This window comes from Poecilia mexicana, unplaced genomic scaffold, assembly GCF_051168715.1.
Source record: "Poecilia mexicana isolate PSO_F unplaced genomic scaffold, ASM5116871v1 scaffold_15, whole genome shotgun sequence".
Lineage (NCBI taxonomy): Eukaryota > Metazoa > Chordata > Actinopteri > Cyprinodontiformes > Poeciliidae > Poecilia > Poecilia mexicana.
The window spans coordinates 1,655,661-1,668,152 of record NW_028263384.1 but is presented as its reverse complement, the minus strand read 5'-3'; the positions used below and the strand labels follow the sequence as shown (position 1 = coordinate 1,668,152).

At 43.1% G+C, this 12,492-nt stretch overlaps 2 protein-coding genes across 8 annotated transcripts in view; both read left to right on the top strand.

Annotated features, from left to right (window-relative positions):
• Positions 1-5,129, top strand: part of pld1b (phospholipase D1b) — a 40,439-nt gene extending 35,310 nt beyond the window's left edge. For both annotated transcript variants that reach the window (XM_088013262.1, XM_014973750.2), the window contains exons 21-26: positions 182-295; positions 379-428; positions 1,082-1,216; positions 1,290-1,443; positions 2,073-2,190; positions 2,615-5,129. In XM_088013262.1, the coding sequence (XP_087869388.1) occupies positions 182-295; positions 379-428; positions 1,082-1,216; positions 1,290-1,443; positions 2,073-2,190; positions 2,615-2,839 (796 nt within the window). In that variant the 3' untranslated portion in view covers positions 2,840-5,129. The remainder of the gene's footprint in view (positions 1-181; positions 296-378; positions 429-1,081; positions 1,217-1,289; positions 1,444-2,072; positions 2,191-2,614) is intronic.
• A 2,550-nt stretch (positions 5,130-7,679) lies between these two features.
• tnikb (TRAF2 and NCK interacting kinase b) overlaps positions 7,680-12,492 on the top strand; it is a 58,643-nt gene continuing 53,830 nt past the window's right edge. The window contains exon 1 of one of the 6 annotated variants that reach the window (XM_088013260.1): positions 7,680-8,282. In XM_088013260.1, the coding sequence (XP_087869386.1) occupies positions 8,175-8,282 (108 nt within the window). In that variant the 5' untranslated portion in view covers positions 7,680-8,174. The remainder of the gene's footprint in view (positions 8,283-12,492) is intronic. The other 5 variants (XM_088013261.1, XM_088013256.1, XM_088013258.1 and 2 more) reach the window with 5 other exon arrangements.

Genomic DNA, 12,492 nt, shown 5'->3' with positions numbered 1-12,492 from the left:
GCAACTAAGTATTTTTATATTTGTTGCTTTTATTGAATAATCTACCAATTCTGACAATTAAGACAGTTTGGGGGATTTAAACATCATTAATAGGAATTTATTGTGACAATAAAATTATTAATTTAAATGATGTAATAAAACCAAGATGGCGCTCTCAGTGTTGGTAACGTTGTCGCTGCAGGGAGGGAACGAAGTACCGCGTCTACGTGGTGACGCCTCTGCTGCCAGGCTTCGAGGGCGACATCAACACGGGGGGCGGCAGCGCCATCCAGGCGGTGATGCACTTCAACTACAGGTGAGGCGGCGCCTGGCGGGCCCACCTGCTGCTCCGCCATCATCACCATCATCATCCTCATCTCTGCTGCTTTCTGTCTGCAGGACGATGAACAAAGGAGAGCACTCCATCATTTCCCAGCTGAGAGCCGAGAGTAAGGCGCCGACCTCTGACCTTCGCCGCGTTTAGGGTCATAATGAGAATCTGACGCCGTTTGGTTCGACCCCAGGGATGCTGCCATATCTTAAAGATATTAACGAAGAAGTTTGCAGGGGTCAGAGGTCATCCTCAATATCTCCAAAGCAGAAACAGCTGCACCAACGGAGTTGATTGACAACAAACTTTAGATTTTGTAAATGTGAGGAGATGACCTCTGACCTCTGGAAACATTTTTATTAATGTTGTTAAAATGATGGCGGCACAAATATAAATATTTACTGCGCAGAGTAAAAGTAGCACCAACAAAAAATTTAGCTGCACAAACGTTTTAAAATTTGACACCAATTTGGTCTGAGTGATGTTGGGGGCAGCTTGACCTTTTGACCTTTAACCTTTTATTAAGACCTTCAAAGAAAAATCTGCACAAACAAAAATCTTTGCTGCACAAATGTAGCTGAGATGATTGACACCAAATTTGTTAGATTTGAAGAAGGAGGAGACGTGGTTGACCTTTCATGACCTCTGGAAACTTTTATTAATATCTTTAAAATAATTGCGGCACAAACAAAATTTTTGCTGCACAAATATTCTGATGTTCCGTCTGACCTGGTGGCGGGTCCAGTTTGACTCGGGTCTGTCTGTCTGCAGTGGGGGATCAGTGGATGAACTACATCTCGTTCACCGGCCTGCGGACGCACGCCGACCTGGAGGGGACGCTGGTCACCGAGCTCATCTACGTCCACAGCAAGATGCTGATCGCCGACGACAACACCGTCATCATCGGTGAGGCCTCGGCTGGCGGGCGCCGCCGCCTCACAGGAGGCGCCAAACTCAGCCGGATCCGGTTTGTCTGCAGGTTCCGCCAACATCAACGACCGCAGCATGCTGGGGAAGCGGGACAGCGAGGTGGCCGTCATCGTGGAGGACTCGGAGACGGTGGACGCCGTCATGGACGGGCAGCCGTACCGCGCCGGGAAGTTCGCCCTGCAGCTGCGCCTCGAGTGCTTCAGGTACGAACATTTCTGGGGAAAAACTGAAAACCACAACGATCAGTTTTTCATTCTGACTCAACTTCCACAGTTCAGCTTCACAATGCGAGAATATTCACTCCATGATCCTGTTCTCTGTTTATTTTCTAAACTTAGAGGATTAGGGTCCGACCAGGTGAGATTAGTTTCATTAAATTTTCAATAGCAGAACTTTGAAATAATTCAGGAAAAGACTGAAGAAAGAAACACAAACTGAGCTGCTCAGATTAGCTATTTAAAACTATTTTTGTAATTTTTTTTACTTTATTCTGCTGATATGTCCATAATCTCACGTTGACTTCCTGTCTGATGATGCTCCTCCATGTCTGAACTTCCTGTCTGATGGTGCTCCTCCATGTCTGAACTTCCTGTCTGATGGTGCTCCTCCATGTCTGAACTTCCTGTCTGATGGTGCTCCTCCATGTCTGAACTTCCTGTCTGATGGTGCTCCTCCATGTCTGAACTTCCTGTCTGATGGTGCTCCTCCATGTCTGAACTTCCTGTCTGATGGTGCTCCTCCATGTCTGAACTTCCTGTCTGATGGTGCTCCTCCATGTCTGAACTTCCTGTCTGATGGTGCTCCTCCATGTCTGAACTTCCTGTCTCCTCAGGATGATCCTCGGCGCCAACACTGATCCATCCATTGACGTTTCCGATCCCATCAGCGAACTTTTCTACAAGGAGACCTGGATGGCTACCTGCGCCCGCAATGCCTCCATCTACCAGAAGGTGGGGCTGTTGCTATGGCAACCACGCCCAGTCTCATGACCAGTTTCAGGTTTTGGGGTTTTAACCAGGAGGATCCTGGAGTTTTTTCCTCAGCATCTCTTTTCTCAGAATTTAAACTTTTTTCTTCATTTTTTTCCTTCAGGTTCTGACTTTAATCTTCTGAGCTCAAATGTCAGAATCTATTTTTTCCCAGTGGCACTAAAGTTGTTTATTTTCGACACTTAGAACTAAAAGTTTTAACAAAATAACTAAATAGAAAAACCATAAAACTCCTAAAAATCAGAGGTTTGTTGTTAAATCAGACCTAAATGATAAAAAGTATCGGTATCTGTGTTTCCTTGGTAACGGACCGGTATCGGTGTTTCCTTGGTAACAGACCCCTCCCCACCCTTCGCCCTCTGACCTCTCTCTCTGCCTGCTGCAGGTTTTCCGCTGCCTGCCGTCCAGCGACGTGCGGAACATCTCGGAGCTGGAGGGCTTCCTGGCCAAACCGGGCCTGGCCCGAGAAGACCCGGCCCGCGCCCAGGAGGAGCTGAAGAAGATCCGTGGCTTCCTGGTCCAGTTCCCGCTCCAGTTCATGAGCGAACAGAACCTGCTGCCACCCATCGGCTGCAAGGAGGCCATGGTCCCCATGGAGGTCTGGACCTGACCGCCATGTTGGACCGGGGGCTGTTCCTTCTGCTCAGGACAAAGTTCTGTGGTTCTGGTTGAGTCCAATGACGGCGGAGCGACCCGCCTGAGGTCCAGTCTGACGGAAGCAGCTGCTGTGCCAAAGACAGAATCAACCTGCGAGCCTGGACCCGGGGCGAAGCCGCCCACACTACAGCGTCGTCTACAAAACCTGCTGCTCCTGGAAAATGAAACTCCGATAAACGAACCGGCCCGGTTCGCTACAAACAGCCAAAAACTCTCAGACTTCCTCAGCCTGTCGCAGGTTTCATGTCTCCACAACATCTGTCGGTTTCCACTGATCATTGGATCTGATTAGGTTGAAACTCAACCAGCAGATGCAGCGTTTCGCTCCACAGTGCCTGAAAACCCACTTCCTGGTAGGATACTGACTGTGCAGCTCTTCTCCTGCGAACACTATGCATCATCCAGGCTGGGAAACGCAGCTCAACACTAATGGATAAAAACGGCAGAAATTTGATCGTAATTCTGTTAAAGTGCCAAAACCCCTGGAAGCCGGGCGTCAGACTCGCTCCACTTCATGGTTTCTCTGTTTACTGTGACGCGGCAGAAATCGTTTTATAAACTTTATCTCAGATTAAATCACTTAATGGCTTTTCTTCTCAAAATAAACCAACATTTTGCCTCTCAGACTAACAAACTGTTGTTGTGCTGCATGAAGAGTCCGGTGCTGTTTCGATGTCTGGAAGTGAAACTGATGTATTAAATGGTTATACTGGTTTGTACAGTCACTTTTTGGCCACTAGAGGGCAGCAGAACGATCTAAAATCACAAAAAATCTGAAATATTAGCACTTAATGTGATTCTGTTGAAGATTCTATTTTATTTATTTATTTTGTATTTTTTGAGGTATTTGGGTGTCAATTTGGACAAATTGTACAACTTTCTACTGCATCATTTCCCACCACAGGTTTGATTCTGGAAAACTAATATTTGAAACAATAAATCTAACTGGGTTAAAATTGCCTAAATCTCAAAATTTGAAATAAAAACACAACAAAATACTAAAAAATTTCTGAAAGAAAAAGCCCTTAAAAAATCGAACAATTTGTTTTTTATTTATTTAAACTAAGACAAACATTTTCCTTTATACTTCAATTTTAATTAAATCTTAGTTTCTTCCTACTTTTTATTTTTTAAATATAATTATTCTTATTAGGCATGGATATAAACAGACTTTATTATCATTCAACTGAACATTTAAAATGTAAATATTGAGCGAAATTTTGCTGCAACTCTCCAATAGTAAAACAATAAATTTATTAAATAATGTATCAGCATAAATAATGCAATAAAAAGATGGTGCATATGAAGCTCCATTCTCATAAGGAATATTTTCTCTTAAGCTCTAAATAAATTAAAGATTTGCTTGCTTGGATTTAAATGTTTGTTTTTGCTGCCCTCTAGTGGCCATTGTTTATAAGCAGCTGCGGTCTTTCCAGGTTAAACTGTAACGTAAATATTCTGTGGCGTTTATCTGCATGGAGCCAGCTTGACCCCAGCCTGTTGCCAGCTGACCTCAGCATGACCCTGAGAGGTTTCCCTGACGCTACCTCTGTGTTTCTACTTCCAGTTGGTGGTTTTTCTGTCAAACCAAGACTTTTTGCAGCTTTGCACAAACTGAGCAGGTTTTCTGTTTCTGGCTGCAGTGGCTCTGAATCTGTCTGGTTTTTCTCTCTCCTGCCTGTTTCTCTATGGAAATGCACTATTTGCACAAACTGTTTTCTTGCTCTTCGATGTCCCGTCATGTTGCTCTGGTGAAACTTTGAACTCAATAAATGAAGGGTTGATGGCATTAAAATTAAGATATCTCGCATTTTTTTCTTCTTTTCTAGTCTCCATTCTCAACATTTAAGGACCAAAATTCCGTTTTTCAGGTGATAAATTAAATTCTGGAGTTAAAAAGTGATCTAACCGTCCAGGTTGGTAAATCATGACTTACCTTTGGTTCAGGTTACGGTGGCAGAAATCTGGAAACACAAAAAACATACAACAGAAAAATTCTGCAACCGGAGGAAATAAAAGCAGAAGGAAATAGTGAGGGGTCGGTAATGGCTTCGTAAATCTGCTGCTGTTCTATAATGTAAAAGACTAAAAATATATAAATCAATGAAATTCTGTCTGGTCCCAAATGAGCTGACGTTTGACTCCCCCTGGTGGCCTGGAGGACTTTATTTTATGGAACGAGTTTGTAAAGTTTTAAACTTGTTTTAGCAAATAAAACAAGGCTTTTTCTGCTTTTGCTTTTATTTCTTGCAGTTTCAGCATTTCTTTCAGAAAATGCAGCATTTTTCCCCAAGTTGCAGCAATTTGTTCTACGGTTGCAACATTTTCTCTTGAAGTCGCAACAGCATTTTTTCTTAAGTTGGAGCATTTTTTTCTGTGGTTGTAATTGTTTTTGCATTATTGTTTCCTTATTTAGCATTTTTTCCTGAAGTTGCAAAATGTTTTTTCTGCGGTTGCAGAATTTTAGTTTGCAGCATTGTCTCTTACAGCCAGTTTATGGTTTACAAACAGTTTACAAACCATAAGCCAGTTTTTATGGTTTATTTCTTCTCTTAATAGCAGCACCGTTGGCTCCTCCATTCACTGAATTACCGACTCCATGCTGCAGTTTTCATCTCTGCCTGCAGGTGGAGCCAAAAGAACATAAACAGTGATGACAGAAGGCCAGTTGGGAGATGATCGGATCAGTGACCTGAGGGCTGAACTCCAGCAGCAGACTGAAGTGAAGGCATCACGGCGGTGCGTTCAGGTGTTGTGTCTCTCCCGGTCTTATCTCCATCAACCAGGTGAAACACAGACTGTCCTTTTGTTTTGTTTGTTAGCTGCTTCTACCTGCCTGAACTTGACAGCTCTGCCTGAAACTGAGGACGATCTGAAACTAATCCCTTCCAGGAAGCCTGCTGTCTGAGTTTTCCTGGTGGCTGGTTGTTAGTCAGAGTCAAAACTGACATATTTATGATAAAAAACTGATTTTAATCAACTCTGTCCCTTTAGCCTGGCAGCATGTTGGAAACAATGGCTTCTTATCAATAAGCGCAAACCTTCCTCTATTTTCTGCTGATGTCAAAAAACACCATTTCGAAATTGTAGTGTGATTTAAGAAGAAATAAATTTATGTGAATAAGCTTGTTCACGCAATAAGTCATTAAAAATGATGGCGCAACAGATGTAAACAGTTTCATGGCTTTGTATGTGGCATTTTGGTGATTTAACAGAAGATTCATTAGAATAACACAACTTTTTATTAACAAAAACAATCATCCTTCTACTACTTCCTCTCCTCTTCTCCTTTGTCATTTCCGCCAGTAGTAGCGTCCGGTTGTTGACCATGTGTCTGGCTGGTTAATGGAGATGCAGCCTGTGGATCCAGAGAAACGCAAGTTTCTAAAATCTAGCAAACTCTGAACTGGTGGCAACAAGATTCTCCAACATCCTGAAATCTTCTTCACTGTCACTGACCTGTAAAACCTGCTAAAGTAAATGGAACCGTTTATTACTGAAGGTCTGAGTTATTTAATATTATTATTAAATAATATTTAATTACCTTCTGATCGCAACAATAAAACCAGTTACCTGGAGCTCCGTTCAGCTCAAAATGACTTTATTTATCCCAAAGGGAAATTAAATGTTGTTGTGGGCAGGAAGAATCTCCACTAGCAGTCAGGCTTCCAGTATATCTGAAAAGACCTCTGACTGAAGACCGCTAGCATTAAGTGTAAGCTAGTTCAGCTAATCCACCTCATTAGCTTTTGCTGCTCCAGTTTAAATCTCTGGTCAGTTAGAAGGACGTTGGAGTAGGGGATACGATGAGATGGTTTGAACTTGCTTCTTCTTGCCTCCTTTTCAAATTTCAGGAATTAGTTTATCTTTTGAGATGCTAATCAGCTCCTCTGCATCATAAAAATAAAACTTTGTTGCCATGATTGCAAATCATAACTGTCCAAAAGTAAAGACGTAGGAGCAGAACTCCTTCCAGCTGCATCTGACTTCAGAGGGATTAATTATTCAAACATTCAGGGCCTCAACTAGAGAAAACAAACAAAAGCCTAGAAAACAACAGTTCAGAGCCGCAGCGTTGCTCCAACATGTTGCCTCCATGAGCAGCTCTGGAGCTGCTGTTGTTGTTGGAGAGTCGTCTGTTTGTCGCTGTTTCATCTTGTCTGAACTTTGCAGAAGAACAAATGAATCAATTGATGATTTGTGGATGAAGACAATAAAACCTCAACGGGTCGCCATGGCAATGCCTCCTTTCTCTGCAGGTATTTGGTCTGAAGGCGGCGACCTCAGGGCGGGTTCGGGGCGTCGCCCCCGGCTGGAAAAAAAAATCTATTAGTCACTTTTGTTTTCAAGATTATTAGTATTGTTAATATAATAATAATACAGATGTTAACTAATGGAATTGCAAAATGACAATAAAGTTACTACTACTATTATAAATACTTTTTTTATGGGATTATTGTTATAATGTTAATATTTATAATAATACAAACTAATAGTAATAATGAGTTCATTTAGTGAATGTAACTGCAATCAATAAATTAGATATTATTATTTACTTACTCAATATTTACCATATTATTTTTAATATACATGTAAAACTGTCCAACTATTATTATATTATATAAAATTATATAATGTTATATAATATTATATTATATTATATTATATTATATTGTTTCAGAGGCCTCAATGTTCCTCTGAGTTCAGACATAAATGAGGTGGGAATGTTAGAAAACCCATTCTAAAGGGCCGGGCCCCCCTCCCCAGGCTGTTTCTGCTCTGAATGAAGCGCCCAGTTTTAGCTGGAGGTTTATTATGATGGTGCGGCTGCGCGGTTCGGCCCGGTCCCGCCGCGCTCCGTGGAGGTGTGTGCGGCGTGTCGCGGTGGGCGGCTCCCCGTGAAGCGCAGCCTCCTCTCTGGCCACTCCCGGCCAGCGCGCCGCCTCCGCCGCGCCGCCTCCGCCGCGCCTCCTCAGTGCGCCTCGGCCGCTGCTCCTGTACGCATCTGTCCTCGCGGTCCCGGTTCTGGATGAAGGCATGTAGGACGGGCTGTAGCGCTCCGAGCAGCATGTAGCACCTGGAGCTGAGCGCACATCGCCTCCTCCTCTTCCTCCTCTTCCTCTTCCTCTCGGCTCTGCGGGCTGCGCGCCTCCCGGAGCGATCATTCCTCCGGTCGGCGTCGCCTTCAGCGGGATTTTTTGGGGCTCCTGTCGGGGGTGGGTGGGGGGTTCGGCGCTCCGGCCTGGTGAACAGGAGAAGAGGAGCGAGCCTTCATCACCTCCCGGTCGATGGTCGTTGAGGAAGCTTCCATCTTGAGTCGCGCTTCTACCGACGGAACCATGGCGAGCGACTCCCCGGCGCGGAGTCTGGATGAGATAGACCTGTCTGCACTACGGGTAAATGTCTCGCTCTGTGCGTGTGCGCGTGCATGTCCTTTTCCTGTGTGAGCGCGTGCATGTGCAACACCTGTCCCCCCCACCTCTCCCCCTCCTCCTCCTTCAGCTCTCCATCCCTCTCCAACCTCACACTGGATGTGTCTCCAAATGCGCTTTCAGCGTGCACGCGCGTGCGCCAACCTCACACTTGTGTGTGAGTGTGTGCGTGTGCGCGTGAGGACGCTGATTGAGGAAATCAGGTCGGTGATCAGATGTATCAGTGTGGGATCTCTGTTTTGGTGTTTTCTGCTGAACAATTGGGACGTGATGTAATGAGGCCCAGAGCTGCCGCTGCCGCGCGCGCATGCGTGCGTGCGTGCGCGCTAAAAGCCGCTCTTGTCTGCACTATGTGGGGCAGATGTTAAGCTCCTCACTGACACTTTGCACAAAGACATCAAATGCACGCACGCGCACTTCCTCTCCTCTCTCGTACAGATGCACGCACGCACGCACGCGGCGGAATAACAGCGATAATAACCGCAACAGGAGCGAGTTCCGCCATTTCGTGATGTTGTGGCGACAGCAGCTTTGCATCACAGCGGCTGATAGGAAGTGCAGTGCCGGAATGTGTGCGTGTGCGCGTGCACGCGTTAAGAAAAAAAAAAAAACCCTGTGATTATTTCACAGGTCAGCCATGATGGCGGGATGAAGCGTCATATGGAGCTGAGGGTTATTTTCCGCGCGTCCCCCGCCTGTTTCTGCTCCCAGCTGCTTACGCAACTCGGCGGTACCTGCAGAGCCGCCGTCAGGTCTGGACATGAGCGCCGGGGTGGGACTGCGTGTCGGTGTGTGTCTGCAGCACACACACCTGCAGGAAGCAGCAGCAGCAGCAGGAGGAAGAGGAGGAGGTGATGAAGGCAGAAAGATGTGAGGAAACACTGGAAGAGGGTTCTGCAGAACCAGAACCAGCTCTGTCTCCATCAGTAGTTCAGAGCAGAAATTAGGTCACTTCCTGTTTCTGCATCCCCTCTCCCATCCCGGCTGAAGTGTTCGTGGTCCGGCTCATCAGAGCCTCTGATAGCGGTATAAATAGCTGTCTGGGTGTCACATACAGGAGCCTTTCTGTTATATCACCCGCTGAATCATTTTGGACCAGACTTTAAAGCACCATCCTGACGACACAGCAGAGTTTCCTATTCAGTCCGCGGTATTTTTGAGGGTTTAATGTGACAAACCATCAGAAAATACAGGAAAACAGTTAAGACCACTGTCTAGATATTGATCTGGGATATTGATCGGGTTAAAGTCCCCCCTTTAGACACATTAAATCTGCTGTAGTTGTCATTCCAGGGCGCTAGAGGGCGCTGTGGCTTCAGCTTGTAGTCGAAACGCACATCCGCTTTAGACCGTTAGCTAACATCTCAAACACGAACCCGTCTCCAATGAATCAAACAATGCTCATGTAACATAGATATTTAGTGTCAGAAGTTGTGTTAAACCGAACAGGTGAAGTAGCACACTTAGCATAAAGCTATCCGACATTTATTGTTTTTGCCCATTAATGCTAAGGAAAAATGCCCAGCTGCCCTCCGTTCTGCGCATGTGCAGTTTCACACCTTTTTTCCTGAAACCGCTCACTCTGATCAAAAAGCGTCTTTCCGATCACTGGAGGCAATAAAATGTAACTTTTTCACTGAAAACCATTCAGACGCCTGAATATAGACCGATGGAAACCGACCACTGTCGTTCTGGTTGTACTGTGGACTCCGCCTGTTCGCAGGTATTTCTGTGGAACGTAAATCCGAATAATTTACAGAAAATTTACAGAATATTCATGGATTTTTTTTTATTCGAGCATATCTAAAATATTATAAAGAAAATGCAACTTTGGAACCTGAAACACCTGGAGAGAATGCTACTCATTTAATTTTCCTTGGTGCTAATTGGTTGTGTAGTCGTAGATAAGGAAGGCTAGATATTAGCTTCTGATTGTGCTAATATAACAGGTGTTTGAACTATTAACGTTTTATAAACGTTTTTAGAGGGAGTCTTCAGTATTTGTGTATTTTAGCAATCTGCAGGCAGCCGTGATCACTAAACCTGGCTTCCACTGTATGTTCTGGGTTTGTTGTCCTTTCTGAAGAAAATTATCCCCTCAGCATGACGCTGCCACCACCATGTGTCACTGTGGGGGTTGTGTGTTCCAGGTGTGCTGGTGTCATCAAAACCAAACACATTTTTCTCCATACATCACCTAAAATACATGTTTCAAACCACAAGTGAGTGCGTAGCTAAAATTTATGTTAGGGTAAGTTTAGAGTTGAAATTTATGTTGTTCCACTATTTTTCAGATTTTATTCATGATACTTTTTTTAAATTCCTACTTTACAATTTTGTTCTACTTTCTCTTGGTCTTAAACATAAAATCCAGTGAAATTTGTGTTTTTAATGTAACAAAACATGAAAAACATTCCTTATAAGGTGTGCAAGCTTCATTATTTGTGCTTTGTTTATAAAATCAGCTCAGTTAACTGATTTTCTAAGCATGAAACTGTTCAGTTTTCAGAAAGACTGAACAGTCACTTCACGTTACACCTGGTGCTGTAGAAGCTGACAGTTGTAAAGAAATTGTGGAGATGGAGGTTATTTCTCTGACTTACTCACTCGGCCTGGCAGTCACGTTTTTACTCTTTACAAACCCAAGTCATGAAAAGAAGGACATGTTAAAAGGTTGTGCCTCTTAAAAAACTAATTTTAATGTAATTAGAAGAGTAAGCATCTAAAATGCATGAAATATTTACCAGAATGCTAATATATTTAGAAAAGTTTCAGAAAATCAACTGTATGATTCAGAACTAGCTTAACCTGCTAGCGACATGGCTAGTTTATTGAGCTAGGCTAGTTAGCTATTAAACAGTTTCAGATTCAGATAAATTATCTTGTTAATGTTTCAAAACCTACTCTAGTTATTGTTTTCTATAGATTTGATGATGTTTTTAGCCACTTAGAGGAACATTTGTTAATTTTTAATGCATATGAAGAACATCAAAAATATTTTTAGCAGGACTAACAGCTAGCTTTAGCAGCTGTTAGCAGTATATGTCCTCATTATCAGTTTGCTTTTGACTGATTTTGCTCTGAGGTTTTAAACTTTAACATGTTTTAATGACAACATCAGGCGTCAGAAACTAGGATTAGTTTTTATATCCTGAGTGGATCCCTGGGAGGTAAACGGCGGTGGTCGACCCGCCTCAGACTCTGTTAAACTCAGACGAATGTTTTCAGTCAAACCGCTGATGTGTTGGTGTCAGTTTGTAAAAGAGATTTCATTTCATCCTCTTTTCTTTTCTCCTTGTGTTGTTTCTTTTGTTTCTGCTTCTTTTTAAGATTATTTTGTCTCTCGGGTTTTTTTCTGACCAGCTGTGCTTGTTTTTTTCACGTAGCTCTTTTTCATCTTTTTGTCATTTTGTGATCGCCTGTGATTGTTTTGTCGCATTGCGTCCACTTTGTGTCTCCCTGTGGTTGTTTTCCATCTTGTTTTTACAGCCAGATTGTGTCTTGGTTTCTTCTCTTAACTGTTTCTCTCCGTTTGCTTTTGTTGCGTCTGTTTTGTGATTGGTTGTTTCTGGTCTTCAGATCATTGTGATTATTTCCATCCTATTATGGTTGGTGTTTTACTGGTTGTTAAAACTCTGAGTGATTGTTTCTAGAAATCCTTGCTGACTTTTTTACTTCATTGAGGTTGATTGTAATCTTCTTACAGACACGGATTATTTCTTTGGGAATGTTTTGTTGTATCAGGTCAGTTTCTAGTCGTTTTAGTTTGTGTCAAAGTTGTAGCATTTAACCACTTTACAGCTAAAATGCAGTTTTTCTCTTTTATTTCATTATCTCAGCTCTTTATTCTCATGTGACTCGACATTCAGATGTTTTTGTTTCTATTGGACTGTTTTCTTCATTTTGCACATTATTGTTCTGTATTATTTTGCCTTTTTGTGCGTTATTTGTCCTCATGGTTATTGAGTGTCTCTTTGTGTTTTTAAGAGACCAATAATCAAACCGAAGTAACTGACCTTCTGCTGGTAGATCGTAGCTGGAGTTGCTTATAAACGTTTCTTTTCAGTATATTATGAACAGACTATAGAAAATGCCTTTAAATTATTGTTTCTCAAGCTGAGTAGTTCATGTTATTACAATTCTCTGTCTAGGAGTTAATGAAAACTGAAACATT